Here is a 26163-nt window from a genome sequence, read left to right on the forward strand (position 1 = left end):
AACTCCAAATTGTTTTTTTGACGGGGGGGGGTGTCGATCTAAGCTTCTTACGTCGCCTCTAACGATATTGTAGCTATTGAAGGTCGATAACCTATTTTACAAACCCATTAGGTGGCGACAACACTCTCCTGATCAGAGAAAAAGGAGCCAAACACACAGAAGAAGTCGCTGGGGAAAAGGAGGAAATCGCATCGCATCCGTCCGTATGCATCGACGTGCATGAAGCACAACGAGGAACGAGCACAACGCCAGCTGTGCCCGCAGCAGCAGCATCCGCTGTCACAACTGAGCACCTCCGTGTACGCTGCGACAGCACAATCGCATAAACTGCCTTATTATTCTCAACTGGAAGCATAGGAGCCCGTGACAAACACGCGGAACGCTGTAAAAATGCTGGATGTCGCGGACCCTTCACTGTGCAGAGCAAACTCAGTAGAGAGCCACCAGACACATAAGACACACCCAGGAGGAGGCGTGTGCAGTTGGGGGGGGGGGGGGGGCACGCAGAGCAGAGCACCATACAACACTTCACCCAGACAGACCCAGACAGCAGGACAGGATTACAGGAGGAAGGGTCGGTTACATGGCATTTGACACAGGAGGAAGCTGTAACCAGCAGCGCACGCAGGGGCCAGTGCTGCTGGTTACAGCTAAAAAATATTATTCTGCCAAACAAAATTCCCTGGCCTTCACTGTTTTATTGAAGGAAATTATTTTTGAGGTGTGACTACATCAGAAAATTAGCTTCAGAGTCAGTGATGTGCTTGAAATGTTTAATTTCACAAAAGGCTCATTATCTCAGCTCGTAGAAAAAAAGGTCTGTTTTTCGTTCAATCAAGCTATCTTCTCCGGCTCATAACTAAAGAACGGAAAATGGGATCAATAAACTTTTTTTTGCAGGTGATAGAAGAGAGTCTCATCGTTGTTTGTGCGTGTTCAGTGTTTACATAGTAATTATTAAAGAAATTATATGACTGTTTTAAAATGCATTGCGGCCTATGTGGCACAGCAAGCAACCTTTTGCCCAAGGGCCGTGGCACTCAAAGTGTTAACTGTTACAGTTTTTGCATTATCATAACTAATTTCAGAGCAGTGTAGCCTACTAATGAGGAAATCCAGCACATAACACTTATAAGTACATAACAAGGAGTTTACACTCAGAGATAGGATCTATTTCTAAAGTTTACAACAGGAATCCTCAAGAATAAACAATAACAATATGGCTGAAAATGATTAAAATATTCATATTGACATTGTGTTTTATCACCATTATGCAAAATCACTATTTCTGTCTAGTTTAAAGGGTTAGTTTTGTCCCTGAATAAAGGTTGAACTGATAACAGTCAACTTTCATTTAACTTTATTTTATTAGCAGAATAAAAGGAGGAGGAGAGAGACTGCTTTTCAGTCTTAATTTTCAGCACTATAACCTTATATAATAATATTTAAATAAGAATAATGACACAAAAGCCTGATCTCCTACTTCTTCCAATATGACCTGAACACAGCGGAAACAGCAGCCATGAGGAAGTGTGTGAGCAATGCTGAAAAGCTGAAAAGCATCAGATGGACTATTACAACTGTGTGTGTGTGTGTGTGTGTGTGTGTGTGTGTATGTGTGCGTGCATGTGTGTGTGTGTGCAGGCTGTCAGGCTGTCTGCTCACAGAGGAAGGTTGTGCTTCTGTGGCCTCAGCTCTGAGTTCCAATCCCTCCCATATGAGAGAGCTGGACTTGAGCTACAATCATCCAGGAGCCTCAGGAGAGCTGCTCTCTGCTGGACTGAAGGATCCACACTGGAGACTGGACTCTCTCAGGTATGAAGAGGCAACGGGACATATCTTCGCAAAAGTTGGTTTAATGTGCTGGTTCAATGCCGTGCACAATGCAAATTGGGGGCGTGCACAAGCGCATGCCTGTTATAATTGTACTGGACATAGGCGTGCCACATGCCAAACCAGGCGTTTCAGAGCAAAAATGTGGAGATAGATGGCATTATCCTATCGTCAACAATGCACAATTACTTTGCGCTAAAAGCTTTTAAAAGTACCTCTTACCTACGCGCTAAATACCCCGCTGCACTGGAGCGCACCATAATCTCCGTGCTGCGCAGCGCAGTGCAGAGTAAAATTATTTTGGATATGTCATTACGCACAGCCTTGCCACCCCAGGACATCAAATTCTGCTGCTAAAATTGGGTATTAGCAGATAATTCAGTGAGGCATCAACTATAACTCACTGAGAAATGTTTTATCACATTGCAAAGAGGGAAATTAATTGAGAAAACTTGTTGGACAATGGACATAGGCTATTCACCTTCACCTATCCCATAACCCGGAGGTTCGTTGGCACCACAGACGATCTGTCAACAAGCTGTCTCCATCTGTCTCCTCGGCACAAGTGAGTCCACTCTATTACGCATGGAGACATCTGCCTCCATTTGTCAAGGTCAGCTGAGACCTTCCATCTAATTTCTTTAACGCTTTATAAGGCATAATCTTGAGTTTAGATGAGCTCACACAACATACTTAAACTAATGTTTAGCAACTACCTAATCAATCATGAGTTTGAATATCAATAAGTGTTTATAAACCATCTGTTGAAAGGGAAAAATTATACGCACATCACATATACAGGTGCAAGGCTATAGCAAAAGAGCTCAGATAAATGAAAAAAGGTAGAGCCTGCACACTTACTCCATCCTCTTCAGGTCAGAAATGTTTGGTGACTAACACCTACCCATATATATAAACTGCCAATCATAGGCTAATAGGCTCTATGGGTGGCTGGTGTGGGTGGTGCAATCAGCACCTCTCAGGGTGAAGCATATACAAAACATAATTAATACAGATTACTCAACCCAGGGGTCGTATACAAGTGCATAGGGAACAGAGAAAAAGCAATAGGAACTTGCAACAAATAGCAAGTGCTGAAAAAAACAAGTGCTGGAAAAAACAACCTAACACAAGATGCCAAGATAATGTAAAATTAGGGGTTGTATACAATACATTGTTATATACAGACCGTAGTAAAAATGAGTCCACACATATAAAAAGATTATTTAATAAATTGGAAAAGTTTTAAAATTTAAATGTCATAAAATGGGAGCAAAAAGGAGCACAAAACTCCCTAGTATGTAAATAACACAAAGGGAAGCAAAGACAAAGAAGTAGGAACCAAACTGTCCTCCATACTTACCTGCTTCCGTGGGCCCCTGGTAGGTGCTGGCTTTTTCTTCAAATGGTCTGGAAAGTTGAAAATGGTAGGCACAGCAGTCCTCTTCAGCTTCCTCTGGCCCTAGAAAATCCAGATGACATCGGTAGGTAGATTATGATACATACAGTATCATAGCATTTTCCCCAGGCACATAACACATTTTGCCAAGATCTTTCTTATAGCCACACCGGCCCCAGTAATCCAATACTTCTGGCGTAGCCTTGCCAACATGTGAGTTCTACCACTGTGGCCGACTTCCTGATGAACATGTCTTAGAATGACATCAGAGATATGCAGATCTTTGGCCAGTATGACCGGATGCTTTGCCTCTTCAGGCATGGATGCCCTGCTGAGCCATCCACCGACTCTCAAGACACCATTATCAAGCACTGGATTCAGTTTGTATATGTGGCTTGTTTGTTTCACATTCTGTCCCTTTTGGAGGCTGGAAAATTCCTCTGGGAATCTTTTCTTCTGACAGGATCCAATTATTTCCAGCTCAGCCTCCCTTAGTTCTTCCACAGTGAGAGAAACGTGGAATAAATCCTTGACGCTCTGCAGCTTTTTCCTCAGAATATCTTTCCCTTTTCTCTCGTCTGGCCTTGTGTGTTCCAGTGCTGCATTCACCTCTTTCCCTTTTCTTCAAGAGACTTAGGAGTAGGTTCTTGAATCGTAAGACCCAGTCCATGACTCTTTTCAGATGGTTACAGGATGAGGTACGATTGATCAACTGAGAGACTGAATCAATCTCTTCTTTGGCACAGATTGCATTTGCCAATATACTTGTTTTGACCTCAGGATCATCTTGTTCTGGAAGTTCTTTCAAACCGTCTGGATTTGTAGGCCATTGCTCCTCTGGCAGCATCAGAAATTGTGGGCCAGATAGCCATTTTGCATCCTTGAGGAACAACTCCACTCCAAGTCCCCTGGAAGCAAGATCTGCAGGGTTGCATGAGGTGCTCACATATCTCCACTGAGTTACATGAGATGTTTTACGAATTTCAGAGACCCTGTTAGCTACAAATGCTCGGAATCTGGAGGTCTCGTTGTTGATATATTTCAGCACTGAGGTGCTGTCAGTCCAGAAGATAGAGTCGAGTAGTGGCATCTGCAACTCCTTTCTCCACAATCTGTCCATGCGTGCTGCTACTACTGCTGCTGTTAGCTCCAATCTGGGGATGGTAATTGGCTTCAAGGGAGCCACCCTTGCCTTTCCCATGATAAGAACACTGCAAGACTGTGCATTGATGTTCCGCATCAGTAAGTAGGTAACCGTTCCATAACCCACCTCACTTGCGTCTGCAAAATGGTGTAATTGGGCAGAAGTCACAGCTCCAAAGTTCACAGGCTTGAAACATCTGCTGACTTTGAAGTCCTCCAGTAGGTGGAGCTCCTGCATCCATTTTGCCCACTCCATTGCAATGGGTTCAGGTATGATGTCATCCCACCCAAGGCTTTTCCTGCACAGCTCTTGCAAGATTAACTTGGCCTTTAACACCACTGGCACCAGCACTCCACGTGGGTCATAGACTGAACTGACCATAGACAGGATCCCTCTACGAGTTAAAGGTCGATCTTGAATTGTGATCTTGAACTTGAATGCATCAGATACCACACACCATTGCACGCCCAATACTCTTTCAACAGGGAGTGTGTCATAATCCAAGTCCAACTCTTTCACTTCCTTCCACCTCTCCTCTTCAGGTATAGCAGCAAGCACATTTCGGCTGTTGCTTGTCCATTTCTTTAGCTGAAAGCCGCCTCTGGCACAAATGGCTCAAAGGTTGCGATAGAGAGCTACAGCCTGAGACTCAGAGGGCACTGAAGTGAGACAATCATCCACATAGAAACTGTGCATAATGGTATCCACCACCTGCTGACTGAAGGAGTCTCTGTTATCCTCTGCACACTTTCGAAGAGCAAAGTTCGCACAGCTTGGCGATGAAGTTGCTTCAAAAAGATGGACTAGCATCCTGTACTCTTCTGAGAAAAGTCCCCACTGGGCCACCAGAGAAACCTTAGCAGGTTAGAATCTTCAGCTGGCACACGCACCTGATGATACATGGCCTCAATGTCTGCCATCAAAACAACAGGTTCCTTCCTGAATCTGGTTATGACCCCGATCAATGAGCTGGTGAGATCAGGTCCCTGCAGCAACTGTGTGTTCAATGATGTCCCTTGGAAAGATGCAGCACAGTCAAACACCACTCTGATCTTCTTCTTTTTTGGATGGTATACACCATGGTGCGGAATGTACCGAACTTTGCCATGACTATACACCAGATCTTTAGCAGGCACCTTTTCAGCATAACCACAAGCAATGACATTATGCATGAAGGCAGCATAGTCTGCATGAAATGTGGCATCTTTCTGAAACCTCCTCTTCAGACTCAGGGCACATTGCTCAGCTAGCTTGCGGTTATCAGGCATGCACACGTCCCTTTTTCTTAAAGGTAAGGCAATGGTGTAGTGACCATCCACCATCTTAACTGTGCTTTCAACCATTTCCATGAACTGACAATCTTCCCTTGATGGACCCAATTGTTCTTCCTGGCTGCACTCGGGGAAGTCCACTTGAAACTGCTGCTTCCACAGTTCATCCAATCTCACAGCTGAAATACGATTAGCAGTGATGCTAGGTTGATCACAGTCTGCTCCACCAGTACACAATGGCCCATTAACAGTCCAGCCCAGCATGGTCTGAATAGCATATGGTCCTCCATCTTCACTTGGAATCACCTTTATGGGTTCCAGAGCTTCAATCCGATTAAAAGCTCAACATCCGAGTCAATTTCAGGCAGGTTTAGGCCAGCTACCTCAAGGTCAGATACAATGCAACTTCCCACAACCTTTTCCTGGCCCATTGTGCGTAGGAGAATCTTTGTTCCTCTTCCCGAGATGTCCAGCCTATTCATCAAACTTGTTGTGCAAAACGATGCTGAACTACCTTGGTCCAAAAAGGCATAAGTCTGGACAAATGTATGGCCCTTTTTAGACTTGACCTTGACTGGGACGATGGAGAGTTTGCAGTCCGGCTCACCGGCCCCGGTGAGACCACTAGTTTGCACCGCCACCAGAGCACTGCCCACCGCTGTGTTCATATCAGCTGCAACAGCGTGATTCTTCTCTGCTTCCTTGTCTTTTGGGTGAATGTGAAGCATGCTAGGATGTCTGGATCCACATATTTTACATGACAATCGCCTCCTGCAGTCCTTAGACATGTGCCCTAGCAGCCAAAGCAGACTCCATGCTCTTTCAGGAAGGCCATGTTGTCATGATGTGCCCTCTTTCCCAATAGAGAGCACAATTCCAGTGCATGTTCACCCTTGCAGTACAGCCAAGCCCTTTTGTGCAGTGAACCTCCTTCATTCTTCTTATAGGCCTTTCCATCCATAGAAGTGGCTGTAGTTGCAAAACTACTTCCTTTCTCACGTATACGACGCTGAAAATTATCTTTGCTGCCGTCTTTGCTTTGCACTGTTCTCTGAATGTCTTGTATATTACCAAATACAGGATCAGCTGCTATTTTTACCTGATGCTCAATGAAATCCACAATGTCAGGGAACGCAGCTCTACGATGATGCCTTTCTTGAATATCACATGCCGCCGTCCTCCAGTTGTCTCTTAATTTGTATGGCAACTTCTTTATTATTGTCAGCATATTTGCAGGCATGTTGAGCTCATACATGTACTGTATTTCACCCATAGCATTACAGCATCCTCTTAAAAAGAGTCCATAACCTTGGAGCGCTTTCACATCCTCTGCTTTAATTATTGGCCATGAGAGGGCTTTGTCCAAATAAGCTGATGAGATCCTTTGCTCATTTCCAAAATGTTGTTCCAACAGAGCTTTCGCCTTGATATAGCCTCTGTCTGCAGGCATTTGTTGACAGCTTCTAACAAGCTCTCGAGGTTGACCTCTGGTGTACTGCACCAGGAAGTGCAGGCAGTCACTTGCATCAGTTGTCTTTTGCTCAATATTCTGCACAAAGGCTCTCATACAAGCATGAAACATTAGAGGATCTCCATCAAACACTTGAATTTCTCTATTTGGCAAAGATGAGAGACTTTGTTGTTGCACCAGCATAGCAGTTATGTCATTTTGCCGTGCCATTATGGACAACAAGTTGTTATCATCAGCATTAACAGGAACATGTACACCTCCAGACTGAGATGTTGAAATGTCAGGTGTTATAAGCCATGCTGAACTTGGTCGATGTCTGCTGGAGTATTTGAGGTTGATCACCCACCGTACAGTCTGTTTCATTAGGCTTAGTCAAATGAGACTGAAGAGCACTGGCTGAGGTTGGATTGTTTTGTCCTTGCCCAGAAGGCACAAATGAATCAGCATGAACATTAAGAGCAGCATGGGCACCTCTATCCATTTTGTCAAGATAGGATTGCATAGCATCAGATTTATGAGATATGCTGCCCTTCACGCTACTTCTTGAAGCTCTCAAGACATCCACTTTAGCCTTTGAAGCTGCTATCTCCACTTCGAGCTCCAATCGCTCTTTCCTTTTCCTGATCTTCTCCTCCTCCTGCTCCAGATCATGCTTGTCCTGAAGCAATCTTTGACGAGCGAGAAGAGCAGCCATGTCAGCTTCAAGCTCTAACACGAGTGGAGGTAGTAGAGGTACTTGAAGTCCGAATACTGGTGGCTCTAGATTTTGGACCATACCGTCTGCCAACATTTGAGATGCTGTCACTTGCCTTAATGTCATCATGTGTTATTCCAGGTAAGACATTCTGATCTGAGAGAATTTTATTGTGAAGCTGTGGCTCATCCAATTGCAGGCATGGAGGATTTTTCAACTCCTCACTGTTGGGCTGTAGCCCATCCACTTTCAGGCTTGGAGGACTTTCCAACTCCTCACTGTTAGGCTGTAGCCCATCCACTTTCAGACTTGGAGGATTTTCCAGCTCCTCACTGTTCATCGGTCTTGAGACCAGTTTGTCACTTTCAGAGAGCCAGTGTTTCACATCCTCAATAAAGCCGTTGTTGTAATTGTTGATGCTTGCAAACCACTCATTTTGTTTCTGCTGCTCATCCAGAGGTATTAAATACATCAATTCCTCGTGCAGTGAAGTTGCATGCTCATGTAATTGCATCAAGACATCCAGCTGAGTTTGCACTTGTTTGGTGTTGTCATCACTTCCCATGAGCTCTTTCAAAGCAGTGATAACACCCTTTATTTTATTCAGTCTGGTTTTGCGTTCCTTCTGAAGCTTTTCAATTTTACATGCCAAGGCCTTTTCAGTGAGTATGACATTTCTTTTTTCATGTTCAGCATCATCACCAACTTTTGCAGCAGCAGCAGAACCAGCCTTTGATCCACTCATATTGACATCAACCAGCAGTGTAAATACAATGACAATCATAAGACTCTCAGCAGAACCATCATATATTATAAGAATATCATCAACATACCTTTTCCATAGTTTTATATTCTTGAGGAATGGGTTTACAGTGGAAAAGACAAAGCCTGCGTTTCCCAAAAGCTTCTTAGCTTCTTTAACCCTTCTTAAGGCCCCCTTAACTCATTCAGGGCCAGTTTAGGACTGCCAATATTTAGCACAGGCCAAAGATTTTCATAATTGTTGGTCATCTTTCAAGACCCACAGTAAATTATCTATTAGCACCAGAGTGATTTGCAATACCTCAAAATGAAGATGTACGTCTCTGGGTTCACCAGGAAAAAAAAAGTGAGCTTTTAGCATGTTCTGTACTCTACTTATAGCCATTTATATACACCCTGTTTTCACCCAAAAAGTCTGTTTGAGAAGAGAAACAGGAGAAAAATGCATTTTTGTAAAGAAGACAATCTCAGTCAGATCTCGCTCTCAATTCTTTTATTTTGAACTGTATTGACATCAGACATGTAAATACTATTCGTTATGATACAAATGACAAAAAAATAATAATATATATATACACATGAAGTGCTTTTTTTACATTCAACAATGCAGTTTACTCAGTGTGAGTGTGAATGTGTGTGCGCGGGGCCCATGTGTGTCTCTTTAGATTACATTTCGTCATTTATTATCCAAAGCGACTTACAATGTCACATTGTCAACATTAGTGGAATCAACTGTGGAACATCATCTACACAGATACACCCTTGCAGCAGTAGAGTAAAACATCAATGTTTTTTTTTTGTTTTTTTTTTTGTTTTTTGTTTTTTGGGGGGGGGGGTTTGGGGTGAAGAAGGGGGGGGAGATGCTAGATGGGGGATGGGGGGAGGGGGTTTGGGGTGGAGAAGGGGGGGGGGAGATGCTACATCAAAAGGGTTAGTTCAGGAGGGACTCAAGTGGAGCTTGAAAAGGTGAGTTTTTTTTTCAAAGGTGGACTCACTGAAAACTAAAATAAAAAGTTGAGAAAAGAAAAGGAGTTTTCAATCTTCGGCGAAAGATGGGCAGGGATTCGGCCGTCCTGACCTCAGTGGGGAGTTCGTTCTACCACTGAGGGGAATTTACTCTATGTCACAATATATCGTCCCACAATATATCGCAATATCAAAACATGACAATATGTATCGTTGAGATGAAATCTCATATCGCGAGAAAAATAAGCTGAACATGGTGGCACTGATCTGCATCTGATTGCATGCTCGCTCTCCTTTTCATTGCTTTGTTTGAACAGACGAGGGACGTTACAGACACTGAGGATGAAAATGGTGAAATTACTCAAATTAGCGTGAAGGATGCCCCCTCAACTTACAAATCGATCGCAAAAAAATCGTCCTGACCTCAGTGGGGAGTTCGTTCTACCACTGAGGGGAATTTACTCTTTATGTCACAATATATCGTCCCACAATATATCGCGATATCAAAACGTGACAATATGTATCGTTGAGATGAAATCTCATATCGCGAGAAAAATAAGCTGAACATGGTGGCACTGATCTGCATCTGATTGCATGCTCGCTCTCCTTTTCATTGCTTTGTTTGAACAGACGAGGGACGTTACAGACACGGAGGATGAAAATGGTGAAATTACTCAAATTAGCATGAAAGATGCCCCCTCAAATTACAAATCGATCGCAAAAAATATCGTATCGTATTGTTATCGTGAACCCAATATCATCTATTGTATCGTATCGTGAACCTAGTGTATCGTGACACCCCTAGTCTTTATAGTTCAGAGTGTCATGGTAGACCTCAAAGCAGGGGACCCTGCACAAGGGGATGCGGCAGAAGTTGCACTGGAAACGTGTCTCCTTTCTCTTGTCGTTGGTCTTACACACTTTGCATCGCTTTGCTGGGTTGTCATTGTTGGGGGTGGGGTCATTCCTGACAAGGAAATGCTTTGCCAGGTTGGCAGACAGCCTACTCGGACGGTCAGCATATGGAGCTCTATGGAGCTTTGTGGCAGTGGTCCACGCCTGTATCAGACTCTCCTGGAATGCATGCATGGTCTGCACTGTGCCCTGTGGGTTTTTAGCTCTGTACAGGACGAAGGCGTTGTGGAGGCAGATTTCGAACATGTACATGACAAATTTAGTAGTCCATTTATAGGATTTCCTGATGAACGGATAGTACGAAATCATTTGATCTAGCCTATCAACACCGTTCATCGACTGGTTATACTCTATCACAGAGACAGGCTTCTCCTTCACCACCTTCCCCCTCACACCTTTCTTCCATGTCAAGACCTGTCTCATCTCGTCCTGGTGAAATGTGGACACCATTCTGACAACATTTGTGTCCCGCCATGCCAAGCACAGCACCCGGTCAGTGTGGAAGGCAATTCTGCCCCCTGGTTGCAGGGTGGCCTTCTCAGCATGGTGTACAGCTGGTGGTTCTCCTCTATGCTTTCGCAGTGTGCCACATACATGTGTCCCCAGATTTAGCAGGATATCACACATGGTAACAGAATTATAAAAGTTATCCATATACAGTTTGTAGCCCTGCTGTTCCAGCCCCAACAGGAGACCACACACTGTATCTACAAGAGATTTACCCTCTCCACAATAAGGCATCAAATTATAACAAAATCCTGTCTGGGACTCACATAACACATAACTTTTTATACCGTAACGCACAGGTTTCTGTGGGTTAAAAACTTTAAAACTCAATCTGCCTCTCCACAGTAAAGTTCCTTCATCTATTGAGATGTTCTGGCCTGGCTGGTAGAGTTCCTGGAACTTGTTCACTAGCATGTCTAAGATTGGGCGGACTTTGAACAACCTGTCATCCTTGTTTCTCACTGCTGTGTTGTCAGTAAAATGCAGGAAACGTGTAATGATCTGGAATCTGTTTCGGGACATTGTCTTACCAAAATAGGGGGTCTCCATCACCTCGCTCGTGGACCAGTAAGTCTTTAGGTCAGGCTTTACAATGAGCCCAGTCAGGAAAAGGAGCCCTAGGTAGGCCTTCAGTTCTGGAATGTCAACAGGTTTCCATGCCTCGATCCTCACACTTGTTGCGCCAGCCTCAATTGTCTGCTGTGCATATAAGTTGGTCTGGTCCACAACATACTGGAGCAGCTCTTCCGTAAGGATGAGTTCAAGGAAGTCGACCGGCTTGTCCGACTCCAGCGCAGCAGCACTGTTCAGCAGGCCAGGAACAGCAGTGAACGGGATGTCCTCCGGCTCCCACGGCACCTCATCCATGCAGTACCATTGCTGCTCTGGATACAGGATAGGTGTTATAAAAATATAGAAATACAAATACATTACTATAGCACACTCACACACACACAAGCTTGTAGATCAGCTATATTGGGCAAAGAGGGAAAATGAACATACCTTTGGTGTCTTTCTTTTTCCCCTTCTTCTTGGGTTGCTGTCCCTCCATTCGCTCTCCATCTGCACCACGGCCTGTAAATAAAGAAATACATACATTACAATACAATTTACAACACACACACAACATGTATAATTGTGAGCTTGTAGATCAGCCATTTTGGACAAAGACACAAAAGAGGGAAACAAGATCTTACCTTTTGATCTCGGTTGTTTACTAGATGTGGTGGGTTCTGCAACACTCGGCTCGTCCTCATCTGAAATAAAAGCAACATATCCTCAGTAAACTATATAATCACATTTAGTACAGAGAGACAGTGTATTGTACTAGTGTCTCAGTAAACTATATAATCACATTTAGTACAGAGAGACAGTGTAGTGTCTCAGTAAACTATATAATCACATTTAGTACAGAGACAGTGTATTGTACTAGTGTCTCAGTAAACTATATAATCACATTTAGTACAGAGAGACAGTGTAGTGTCTCAGTAAACTATATAATCACATTTAGTACAGAGACAGTGTATTGTACTAGTGTCTCAGTAAACTATATAATCACATTTAGTACAGAGAGACAGTGTAGTGTCTCAGTAAACTATATAATCACATTTAGTACAGAGACAGTGTAGTGTACTAGTCTCAGTAAACTATACGATCATAGAATGCAGAGACAGTGTAGTCAGTAGTCACACACACACACACACACACACACACACACACACACACACACACACACACACACACACACGACATCATTACTGGGACTTTGTGTGAGTGTGATGACATCATCACTGGGACTTTGTGCGTGAAGCTGGTACTGGTACTGGTACTGTCTGTACAATATGCATATATATAAACAACAAAATTACTCCTTACCACGATCATCGGGGTCCTGTCGCATTGGATTCCAGTCCTCCTCGCCCTCGACATGGACAGCTGGCGACGGTGTGACCATCTCCTCTTCAGAAGAATGGGAGGTTGATGGCTGAGAGTCAAAGTCACTTTCAATGTAATCCCGGGGCGTCTTTGCACGGCGCAAATGCGCCCTGGAAAATGGCTCTTCCTGGGGAATCATGTCTGTTGTTGTGTTGCCCTCGATCTCCTCCTCGTCACTAAGTTCTGACTCAGTCTCGTCTCGCAAATGCGCCCTGGAAAATGGCTCGTCCTGGGGAATCATGTCTGTTGTGTTGCCCCCGATCTCCTCCTCGTCACTAAGTTCTGACTCAGTCTCGTCTCGTTCGAGCTGGGACACAGGAGGCTTGGGTTTGGGACCAGGCGCTGGGACCGGATCGATGGTGGTCACGGGTGTGACAACCGCAAACATCTCATCCAGTGTGCGCTGCCCAGCAGCAAGGCCAGCAGCAAGGCGAACAGCTCGGGCACCGCCGCGCCGAGGGGCGATGCGGTGTTTGGTCTTTTCTTTTGACTTCACCATGACTGACTAGACTATGACTACTACAACTAACTAACTAAACTAAACTACAGACTATACTACAACTAACTAACGCTAACTAAACTGACGACTATAGGCTACTAGCTACTGTAATCTCTTCAACTTCAACTTCAACTCAACTCAGCACACTGTCACAACCGTACACAATGGCGTCTCTTTCCTACTCTGCAAAGAGGAAGCGTTTCTCACGGCTTTTGTCTTCTTGCCACCTCCCCCATTTCAAAAAAACAGCTGCGGTATGTGTTTGATCGCGTGTTGTCGGCTACCCTTTGAAGGCAGGGACCTGTGTCTGTGTGACAGGCTGGGCAAGTGTTTGCTGCAGGCGCTGCACCAATAAAAACAAAAACACGTCAAAGACGTCATTGGCCCTCTGGGCTATTCCTGATAACACGTCAAAGACGTCATTGGCCCTGAATGAGTTAAGAAGCAAACACGTTTCCCAATTGCTTCTTAGCCTAAGATGTCTTTCGTTACGAAGGCATGCGTTTCCCAAAAGCTTCTTTGACCCTTCTTAAGGCTCCCGTAAGAACCCAACGCATTTCCCGATTGCTTCTTAGCCTAAAATGATCTTTCGTTAAGAAGGCTGCATTTCTCAAATGCTTCTTAGCGCTAAGATGATCTTTCGTTAAAAAGGTTTTGTAAGAAGGGTCTGGGGCATTCTTAACACCTTCTTAATGACGGAACACTGGCAGATCCAGCCGCTTCAGGCAAAAGGAGATACTTGTGTCCACTGTTCCTCTTGTGTTTTTCCCTTTTTCCTTTCTTTCATGCACCCTTTAGTGTTTAAAATTGGGGAACACTTGAAAATCTCCCCTCTATGTATCGTTACTTGTGTTTTAAATATTTTACCGTAGGCTATATTCCTCTAATCAGAATGGATTCCTTTTATAATAAGAATGTTGTGGATTTCACCTTTCACAGAACCCAAGGTTGCTTAAATTCTGTAGTGTTTCTCGCACTTTTGTTGTATGCTGTGTATATAAAGCAATTTGAACTGCAGTCCATGTCTGAAATAAATATGTTTAATAGAAGAAGTTCTTGTTTAACATGACCACGATTACGTTATTCTACAACAATGTTTCCCAACCACTGGGTCGTGGCCCACTGGTGGGCTTAGAGTGCCATCTAGTGTGCCGCAGAGGACCTCTCACATCGAGATGGTGGACAGCTCCAGTTAAGATGCTTCTTAACACGTTCACTGCCGTGGACGAGATATCTCGTCAAGCAGAAACCAACGGTTGACTGCCGTGGACGAGAAATCTCGTCAAATTATTATTATTTTTTTTGACGGTGGGACGTGGATCAAACCCTTTTACATCTCCTATAAAAATATGGGAGCTATTGAATGTGTATAACCTATTTTACCGACCCACTAAGTGGCGACAGTGCTCTCCAAACTAGAGGAAGCCGAGCAAAAACAGCGTGAGGAAGCCATTCTCATAGAATGGTTTGGCGAAAACGCTTTCGCGCTGGCGCACAACGCGGCGGGGGATTCCAAAAATAGACTGGGTGCAACACACTTTGAAACACGCAGCATAAAGCCCAGAATCGCATGCAGCTTCATCTCAGCTCTCAACAGTTTTTCTCAACTCGCCCGACGAGGGGCCGACAGGCAGCATAGACAGGCAGCAGACTCGCTTGTGATACACCCGCTGCAGAGCCACGGAGGGAGGAGGAGAACACCCACGGAGGGAGGAGTTTGAAGGAGAGAGGGGGGGGGGGGGTGCTGTTATATTGGACTAAACTATTACGGTAGTTTAGTCTCTCTCTCTCTCTTTCTTTCTCTCTCTCTCTCTCTCTTAGCTTATGCTTACTGTGGAATAAGTGTACGCACGCACACACACACACACACACACACACACACACACACACACACACACACACACACACACACAATACAGTATACACACTTGCCCAAGGGCACCCATAATCACAGGCACGTGAGGTGGTTCTAAAAATCCATTTATCTCAAAACTCTTTGAAAATCTCTGAAACCATGCTGTATTCAACTGCTAATGCCTACATAACAGAACATGATAAAAACTAACTCTTTTAGACAGAGAAAGCACACATTCTATTAGTTCTTTTGAGATATTTTGTGTTCACAAAGTCCTAGCAGAAAGGCTAGGACTAGGCTCTTGAAAGATGAGCCAGAATCCTCAAAAAAAACCTTGGCAGAAGCTACCTACTGATTGGAAAAAACGGTTGGCAGTGAATGTGTTAAGAGCCTTCTTTAGCGATGTGTTAAGAAGGCTGTTAAGAAGGCGTTTGGGAAACTCTTCTTTGGAGCCTTCTTAACTCCTTAAAGGGGCCCTATTATGCATTTCTTAATTTTGTATCATATATATGTTGTTACAATCTTGGATGGTCATATTAAACATGGGCTAAGCTTCAAATAAATATGTGAAAGTGTTTTAATGTTACCCCCATGAACCCCCCATCCCGCCCATGAACTCTCATAGACGAGATGACATGGATTTACAACCCAATCTCCAAAAAAATTGTAAAATAGCAACGTTGCTATTTTACAATTTCGGCTCAGAAATTGTAAAATGGTAACGTATGTGTCTACAGCGGTGGGCGTGGTTTGGGCATGGTTTATGGAGATTTTCTCTTTCTAACCCCTCCCCCTACCCTAACCCCAACCCTAAGATCTCAGAACGTTACCATTTTACAATTTTCGAGCCGAAATTGTAACATAGCAACGTTGCTCCAAAACGTTGCTATTATACAATTTTCTGTGAGACTGTGTTGGGATTTATGCCGATTTTGTGCGAGAACCATAGTTTTGGTGACGTCAGGCAGGACTTGTTACCCTGGCAACAAAGCGTTGCGGCCGGCCGGCGCGCAGCGCGCGCACACCCTAGCCCCCACCCTAGTAGTAGCGCTGCTAATTTCCACTCGTCTCGGCCGTATCTGCCTTTCACTTTCACACAAAACAAGGAGACGACTTGGAAGTGAGCCAGGATGTAGGACTGAAGTGGTAAGTTCTGATAATATGTGTCTCATTCCAGCATCGGTTGTACCTAGCAGCTAGGAAGCGCTAACGTCACTTACCACCGGCTGGGTAACGTTAGCACTTGCTATTAGCCTAGCAGCACAGCTGCCTTTCATAGACATGAACAACCGATGAATGACGAAGGCACACATTTTCAGAACTTGTAACGTTAGTCCAACTTGCTGACTTCTCCAAGTCCTCATTTTGGTTTGGTCCGTGTAGCCTTTGCTAGGAGAGGCACACTATAGTCACAAGCATTTGGGAAGTTAGCTAACTAGCTGTATTAGCTGTTGTGTTGTGGCTTGAGTGTGAAGCTCACGGGGCAGGGCAGGGAGCTGTAAAACAATTATATAAACGAGCAAGGGATTGTCAAAATGAATTTGACCATCGATAACAAACGTGACTTGGGCGTAACAAGCAAGGCTATCAATTGATATATTAACATCCCCCTAGCTATCTATCCCCTAGCTCCGCTCGGCCCGGGCTGTGCCGGGACATTTCCTTCGGCGGCTGGCCGAGCAGGGCATCACGTTCCGCGGCCAAGCACAAAAACTCCTCGCGCTGCCCTCCTGGAGTATTTTCCGGAGGGTGGGGGTTCTTAAAGGGACAGGACCTAAAACAGAGCGTTTCATACAGAGGCTGAACTGAAGGGGGCAGTGAGAGCCAGTACAAGATAAACTGAGTTTTTTCAACTATGAATGATGCAATAAGTTACTCTACTGGAGGCCAACAATAAAATAATAATACATTATATTAGCAAAATATGGGCCCTTTAACTCATTCATGGCCAGTTTAGGACTGCCAATATTTAGCTCAGGCCAAAGATTTTCATAATTGTTGGTCATCTTTCAAGACCCACAGTAAATTATCTATTAGCACCAAAGTGATTTGCAATACCTCAAAATGAAGATGTACGTCTCTGGGTTCACCAGGAAAAAAAAAGTGAGCTTTTAGCATGTTCTGTACTCTACTTATAGCCATTTATATACACCCTGTTTTCACCAAAAAGGTCTCTCTGAGAAGAGAAATAGGAGAAAAGGGCATTTTTGTAAAGGACACAATCTCAGGCAGAACTCGCTCTCAATTCTTTTATTTTGAACTGTATTGACATCAGACATGTAAATAGTATTTGTTATGACACAAATGACAAATAAAATAAAATATATATATATATATATATATATACATGAAGTGCTTTTTTTACATTCAACAATACAGTTTACTCAGTGTGAGTGAGTGTGCATGTGTGTGTGCGCGGGGCCCATGTGTGTCTCTTTACATTACATTACATTTCGTCATTTAGCAGACACTTTTATCCAAAGCAGTAGAGTAACATCAACACACACACACACACACACACACACACAGACAGACAGACAGACAGACAGACAGACACACACACACACACAGAGAGAGTTCTGTCCACAGCTGCTGCTGGTTCGCAGCTCCTTCCCAGGGAACACTATTGATCTCCCCGCAAATTAGCATAGGAGGAGAACACCAAACTGGTATGAGATCAGCGTCTAGCCTCCTCTGCCTCTGCATCGTAACAAAATGTGTGGCGAGGCTGCCAAGCTTTACGGGCTAACCGAACTACAATTTTGCGTGATCTGTGTTTGAAAGAGCCTATAGTCACTTTCAATGTAATCCCGGCGGGTCTTTGATGCACGGCACAAATGCGCTGTGAAAAATGGCTCCTGTCTTTTGCTGTGGTTTCCTCGTTCTCCTCCTCCTCCTCTCGTTCCGCCTGGGACACAGGAACCGGGTCCGGCTTGGGTTTGGGACCAGGCGCTGGAACCGGATCGATCATGTTGGTCACGGGTTTGACTACCGCGAACAACTCATCCAGGTTCGCTGCCCTGCAGCAATGCGACCAGCGCAGCACGCCGAGGGGCGTTTCAATGGTGTTTCTCCTACTCTGCAACAGGCAGCGTTTCTCCGTTTTCTGTTCTTCCTCCTCCCCCATTTCAAAACAACAGCTGCATAGTTGTTTGTTCACGTGTTGTCGGCTTGTCTTTGAGGCCAGGGACCTGATACCATGTCACAGGCTGGGGAAGTCTTTGAACTACGCTAAACACGAATAAAAACAAAAACACGTGAAACACGTCTTTGGCGGGGAGGCACATTCCTGATAAGACGTTAAAGACGTCTTTGGCCATGAATGAGTTAAGAAGCTTCTTAACTCCTTAAGAAGCTTCTTTGTTGGGAAACGCAGCCAAAGTCATTTTCAAACCAGGCTACATATAGGGAACTGAAATTAGGGGACATTTTACTGTCCATGGCTGTTCCTTTGCATTGCCTGTATAAAGAAGACACATTTTCAAACATAAAAACATTGTTAGACAGCATAATTCATGTAAACATTGAGTGCTGGGTATAGTCCCATGGGGTCTGGTATCCAAAAAATGGGTCAAAGCATTCAGGCCGCCCTGGTGGTCATCATTGGTAAATAAATTCTGTATGTCCATCGTGATGGTGTGTATCACTACTTAAATTATCCACTGCCTTTAAAATGTTGATCATATCCATTGAGGATTGGAGGGCAGTGACAAAGGGCTTGATAAAAAAAGTCTACATAGCTGGAAATGTTCTCAGTTAATGAGCCGATGGCAGATACAATGGGTCTCCCAGGTGGATTTACCAGACTTTTGTGGATTTTTGGTAAGATATACAAAACAGGCATAGTGGGGTAGGCCACTTTCATGAAATCACACTCTTTTTTTGTGATTTCTCCTGATTCCAAAAATGCATTTAGTTTCTCATCAATTTCATTTTTATATTCAAAGGTTGGATCCTTTATACGTTTTTCATAGTAAATAGGATCAGACAATTGTCGTTCAACTTTGATGTAATCAGCCCGTTTAAGTATGCAAATTGCACCACCTTTGTCAGCAGGTTTTATGACAATGCTGGTGTCATCCTTTAGTTCTGTCAGAGCATCACGTTCCTTTTTTGATAAGTTATTGAATACTCTGTACTCTTTCCTCTTATTCAAAATACCCATGCCATCTTTTCTACAAGTCTACAGTAGGTATCTAATGAAGCATTTCTATATTTGGGGGGCCAAAAACTAGATTTTGCCCCGAAAGGAAAGATACCCTATTCGGGTTATCATGCTCCCGATGGGGAGGAATGTTGGAAGAAATGTCATTAACAACAGCAACAGTATGCTCATGTGTATTTATTGGGCTGTCATTAGGAGCCTTGTTGCATGAAAAAAACTCTCTTAATCGTAGGCTGCGAAAAACCTTTTCAAAATCAATAGATGTTTTTCTGATCAGTGCTGCTTCACAACATGAACATGTAGCAGACAGCAGATACTGGAAAATCACTAACTTGATCTACATTCATGAGGTGGACAAGGCTCATTAGAGGTTGACATAATGTAGATGCATTAGACATTAATCTGAACTTTGTTAAATGTTTTTATGTGGATAAAATGTGAGTTTAGACCATTGTCATCCTGTGTGGGAGGAGCCTCAACACAATGCTTCACAGACTCACAGTCACAGGTCAGGTCAATATGGCGCATGTGAGGACATTCCAACTGACAATCCAGGTTCACAGAGGAGATGAGGAAAAATAATGACCAAATGGGATCCACCCAATGTTCCCATCATCATGTGATCTGACTGATTCCCTGTTTATTCCTCCAGGCTGGACCATGGTGGAGTGCTGTGGATGAAACGGAAATGTAAGTGTGTCTTTAGTTTGATTCATGAAAACAAAGCAACACACATTCAACTACTGAGATAGAAAGTATATGTACACACAGCAGTTTTGTAGTGAAGTCACTCAAGTCCAAGTTGAGTCTCGAGTCCCAAGTCCCCAGTGTTCAAGTCCAAGTCACTAAAGAAGAGTCTGAGTCGAGTCCTCATTACCTGAGTCGAGTCTGAGTCATCAAAGTTGAGTCTGCAGGGTGGAACCTGATCATTTTAGGATCAAGACCAGTGCTGTAGTGGTTAAACAAAAGTGGGTAAACTATACTTTTGAGGCAGCTTTCTCACCAGCACCGGCGTGACCGATATACAAGACAAAATATGAGAGTAGAACAACTTAATCTGAATCATATAGCCCTACAAGGTATATCGGGGGGTTCCCCACATTTCTGAGTAGCCAGCCAGATAGGAAAAGTAGCTGGCTGTGGGATGGGCCTTGGACCCTCAACGGGAGTCCGGGGGAATTCTCCCCCGGAAGAAAAGTTTGTACATTCTAAAATAAAATTCATCAACCTGGTGCATTCGAGAGCAAACTGAAGAGGCTAAATCTATATAGAACTATACACATCTCTAATGTGTTGTGGCTTTACAAATAATTAGGCCTAAACAATCAATATAAAATGTATTTACACATTGTACACAAAGTGCATTCATTGTGACAAATTTACAATAGTTAATATCCAGCCAGAATCATTGCAAATGGATGTTCAAAGTAACAGTTAGCATTATAGCATTCAGTTAATCAATGTCTAATGACGTTAGCCAGAGCAGTGAAAATTAATAATGCTTGATTGAGGCTCAGCACATCAAGCTTCAATCATTGCTACTCGACAACAATGTCAGGCATAATCTGACTAACTGATTTAACAAGCAATTTACCGTTTGCAACCTCTATTCTTAGTTTTTTCAGGTTATTTGTGAAAAATGTCCATTCTGCTTGTGTGTCAGAAATTGTCACGTTGTCTTAATTGCTTGAAGAAGAAAATCACCTGAATGCCGTGGTTCGCCCTCTGACGTTCCGCGAATAATAAAACATTTTGTGAATTTGACAGCAGCCAGGCCATCTCGGCATAACAAACACCAGTATGTTTCTAGATAGTTTTCAACATGGTCATATTGACTTTATACAGTAGCAGCTGGACTATTCAAGTCGCACCTAATGTTACAAACTTTACTTGATCAGAGGGAAATCAATCATGTCTCTTACACCAGTGATTCACTCTTCAGTTGTAAAACGGTAGGCCTATATGATTTTCCCCACTCCTGACACACATTTTTAAGCTCACCATGAGCTGGTCTCCAAATGCGCGTCTCCAAATGCGCATTGCGCATCGCTGGCACAATGGCACCGTCAAGTTGTTTGAGTGGAGTGTGGTCTGGGCAGGCAAGCGCAGCTCGAGAAAGGCACCAACGTGACAGGGGCTGTGTACCTATCCCGCGGAGCGCACCACAATAGGCTACGGTTCCCGGAGCTCCTGGTCAGTGCCATGTGTCATCTTTTTTCTTTTCTTTTGGTGTGTGACGTGCTTGGTGTGGTCTCTGCATCAACAGAGTTTACTAGAACTTTTTAAAACTCGTGCAATAATAAGTGCATAAATTATTTAAAAATGTGAGTAAACTATCTTAAAAGGTGCCTAAACGCTGCAGAGCATTGAAAAAGGTACCTAAACGGCGTTTACGTGTGTTTAGCCACCACTACAGCCCTGATCAAGACCAATTGACTTTCAGTGTCAGACATTGTTTTAGAGCACAAAGGCCATGAGTGAAATAAGAGGATTTGGAGCCTAGAAATAAATAACTTGACTTTCCAATAAGAAAAACAGAAAAAGAAAAAAGAATGAGAAACAAAGAATGAGAAACAAAGAATGAATGAAAAACGTAAATTATTCACTTTGTTTAACAAACATTTGAAGTTGTCATATGCCTCACCAATGTTATGCTGGTTGATGATGGCATTAGCTGTCCAGCCTAGTAACCTTATGTAGCGGCGCCCACTTGACCCAGTTGTGTTATGACTTCCTGTTCAAAAATACCGTCTGTTTTACCTGCTCACTAGTACTGTACTGTCACAGGAAGTGTCAACACAATAGGAAGTAACTGGCTGACCCCTGTGTTGGAACATAAGGTGAATAGCCTACATATTTAGTTCTGTCTAAATGTTTACACTCTGTGTCTAAACAGAGAGCGAGAGAGGCGAGCAGGCACACACACACACACACACACACACACACACACACACACACACACACACACACACAGATACAGAGAGAGAGAGAGAGAGAGAGAGAGAGAGCATTAACGATACATGCATAACGTTATACCACTAGAGTAAATATGTTTCCATATTGTCACCACCGTAGGCTACAGTAATGTGGGAATAGGACCTCCTGTGTCAACAATCAGGTCATTATTGGTGCCTGAATTATTATTGCAATTATTGTTATTATAGAAATTACTGACCTATTCTAGAAATGAAAGGAAATAGCTATTATAACAATGACTGAGGAAATGTACCAGTTACTGAAATTATTGAATGATGATCATTGAAACGTTACGTTCATGAGAGAGAGAGAGTAGGGGAGGGGGGGGGGGGGGGGGGGGGGGGAGAGATACATGCATAAGTTATTTTTCTGCCAGCCCGGTGTCTAACATTATACCAGTGGAGTAAATATGTTTCCATATTGTCACCATATTGTACAGTAATGTGGGAATAGGACCTCCTGTGTCAACAATCAGGTCATTATTGCTGCATGAATTATTACTGCAATAATTGTTATTATAGAAATGACTGACTTATTCTAAATGGTCTGTATTTATAAATGGGGCGTCTGTAGCTCAGGAGGTAGAGCGGGTCCTACACTAAGCAAGGATAAAATAGGTCAGTGGTTCAATCCCCACCTCCTCCAATCTGCATGTCGAAGTGTCCTATAGGGCAAGATACTCAGGTGTGTAGTGCTGTGGGAGCAATGGGCAGCAGAGCTCCCACACATTTTCTCCAAAGGGTTTGTTTTTACAATAGTAACATAGGGGAGGAGTTGTTCCTCATATAGGTTTGCTCCAACAGTTCTCCAGATAGCACTACACACCTGAAGATACTGAACCCCTAATTGCTCCTGATGGCTGTGCCAGCAGCACCCTGCAAGGTAGCTTGTCACCATCAGTGTATGAATGTCTGTGTGAATGGGTGAATGTACTAATTGTAAAGCGCTATTACACTGAGAGAGTGAAGTAAGATTAATCTATTGAGATCTATTGAACAGCAATGATTCCTTTTCTGGGTGTGGAAAGAAAAAAAAACACTCTTCACTCACAAAGAAGCCCATCATTTTGAACACTTTGGGGCATGGCAGGAAGCCCACACAATACTGAACACAATAGAGAGCCGCAGTAACGAGTCCGGAAATCATCGATGCTAACAGCCCTGGTTCTTCACAGTTTTCGCCTATGGGAGTTTTGAATGGGTTTTTGGCGCGATGCTTCTAATAATCTCTCTGAGCAACGCTGGCTTAATCAAACGCGAACCAGTGTTTAGTAATATCATCTTCACACACGAGGACCACTTTTACGAGTTTTGAAGCTTTTACGTGCCGTTAAAAGGGCGGCTAGCTAGCAAACGGCTAAATGAGACTACACTTTTGAGTCGATGGGGATATATACGTCAATAACGTCACCACTTCAAGGACGAACACGGAAATTCTCTTTCCCTCACCTGGTTCAGCCCCGTTCAGCCCGGGGTAATCAGTCCACACATCAACAAAAGTCCAGGTTGAGTGCTGACGTGACGGGGAAGCCTATGCGACAGTGTGTAGTTCTGGATTAGCTTAGCTCGAGCTTTTTACTTCTAGGGCTCGCATTTACGCTACAAATCTCATGAAAGTGGTCCTCATGTGTGAAGATTATCCCGCTGAACCTTGGTTTGATTAAACTTGCGTTGCCCACAGACATTATTTGAAGCATCGCGGCAAAAACCCATTCAAAAATCCCATAGACAGAAACAGTGAAGAACCAGGAAGTTCGGGACTTCCGCATTCAGCCTACAAAAAATACGTCATCCCTGCGGCTCTCTATTAGAACCTAGTTTGAAATTGGGGGGAGCTAAGGGGAGCTTGACTCCCCTGAAAAGGACATGGGCTCCCCTGAAAGAATAATTTCAGACATTGAGGGGTAACCCTAAAACTAAACTATATAAACATAGGGGTGTTTCACCAAAATCAATACTCATGTTGGTTATACTATTGCACTTATTCTTATAATACACTTATCTCTTTTTAGTGTTGCACTTTTTAGACGGTCCCTAAGTAGGCTGTGTCCCCCAGCCGGCGAGGTGCACAGAGAGCAGAGTTATTTGTCCAGCTTGAACTTGGAGGATGGATGGTTTTGGTAAAAAGGTTAGCTTGTTGTTTATCTTACTACTGTAGGAAAGAGGCCTCGTTTGTGCTTTAGCAATGTTTCACTAATGAGTTATTGATCCAGGAAGTCCCAATCTGTCAATATATGAACAACTTTCCTGAACTCAGTCAGACTGGGCTTTTCCACAATCAGCCATGTTCACTCTCATCATGAGTGGCCTGTTGCTGTTCATTCATTCATAAAGAAGTGAAGAGCCACAGATGGACTGGACAGCCCACCAAGGTGTAAACAGCAACGCTCATAGTAGTTTAGTAGAATGTTGTTGTTGTTGTTGCACATGGTCTCTCTGCTGTCTGGCTGCAATGTTTTGAAAAGGGAGCAAATGCATAAATGTATTTTCTTTCTTTTTTTGAGATAGCAGGTTTTACATGTTGCCAAATAGAATTTAATTGCCTCTCACCTAATAGGACAGGACAGGCAGCGAGTGAGAAAAGGAGCAAATAGCCTGTTGATGGTTCATATTAAATAATGACATCATAACAGTCTAATCCTAAAGTTAATTTAAAATGAGATATTCCTCTAAATCTGGCTTCAAACCGGCAACAATTTTCCCCTGGCGACCCTTGCAGCCATTAAAACCTGCAAAATAGCGCTCCCCCGAAAGCCAAGGTCCAATTTGACCCCTGATTGTGAATACATATCTCCCCTGTGGGACAATCCCAACATTCTGCATCTCATACCTGACAGAACACTAATAAATGGGTCAATAATGGGATCAAAACAGTAGGACACCTGTACAGTAATAATACTATGTCTAATTCTCAACAATTATCTTCTAAATTTAATCTACCAGCACACAATGTCTTTACATTCTTTCAAATCAGACACTGGGTTCAAGATACTTCTATAGAGTTCCTGCATGCTCCAAATAATTCTCCCCTGTAGGAAGATCTGCTTGATACACTAATCTTCTCCGCAATGAGGGTGATATCCTCCATAACATATAACACACATAACATAGGAAAATACAACTCAATATTTTTCACAGAACCTATTTCAGCCCTCAGATGACATAAGATTAATTGGAATATATCTGCCATGTGCCAGAGGTGTCAGATAGCTGAAGGTAATTTACTTCATAAGCTCTGGAGTTGTTCTTATCTGGAAGAGTTCTGGAAGTTCATTATAGCCACTGTCTCACATATCACACAGTCTGAAATACCATGTGACCTCAGAGTTTGGTTACTGGGAGATGTTGACGGGCTTGATTTACCTCACTATAAGAAGTATTTTGTGTTGCTTGCTGGCACAGTGATTTAACTCACTATAAGACATAGTTTGTGTTGCTCGCTGGCACAGTGATTTAACTCACTATAAGAAGTATTTTGTGTTGCTTGCTGGTACAGTGATTTACCTCACTATAAGAAGTATTTTGTGTTGCTCGCTGGCACCGTGATTTAACTCACTATAAGAAGTATTTTGTGTTGCTTGTTGGTACAGTGATTTAACTCACTATAAGAAGTATTTTGTGTTGCTCGCTGGCACAGTAATTTAACTCACTATAAGAAGTATTTTGTGTTGCTTGCTGGTACAGTGATTTAACTCACTATAAGAAGTATTGTGTTGCTCGCTGGCACAGTGATTTACCTCACTATAAGAAGTATTTTGTGTTGCTCGCTGGC

General features: G+C 43.4%; 2 protein-coding genes across 13 annotated transcripts in view; one reads left to right on the forward strand and one right to left on the reverse strand.

Annotated features, from left to right (window-relative positions):
• LOC310792050 (cAMP-responsive element modulator-like) overlaps positions 1–26163 on the reverse strand; it is a 208574-nt gene that overhangs the window by 114325 nt on the left and 68086 nt on the right. The gene's annotated exons all lie outside the window — the stretch shown is intronic.
• LOC310792041 (uncharacterized protein) overlaps positions 1–26163 on the forward strand; it is a 152867-nt gene that overhangs the window by 91282 nt on the left and 35422 nt on the right. For all 12 annotated transcript variants that reach the window (XM_083653726.1, XM_083653722.1, XM_083653729.1 and 9 more), the window contains 2 exons: positions 1645–1815; positions 20069–20106. In XM_083653726.1, coding sequence (XP_083509852.1) covers positions 1645–1815; positions 20069–20106 — 209 coding nt within the window. The remainder of the gene's footprint in view (positions 1–1644; positions 1816–20068; positions 20107–26163) is intronic.

Source organism: Poromitra crassiceps (assembly GCF_964638095.1).
Source record: "Poromitra crassiceps genome assembly, chromosome: 17".
NCBI classification, from domain to species: domain Eukaryota; kingdom Metazoa; phylum Chordata; class Actinopteri; order Beryciformes; family Melamphaidae; genus Poromitra; species Poromitra crassiceps.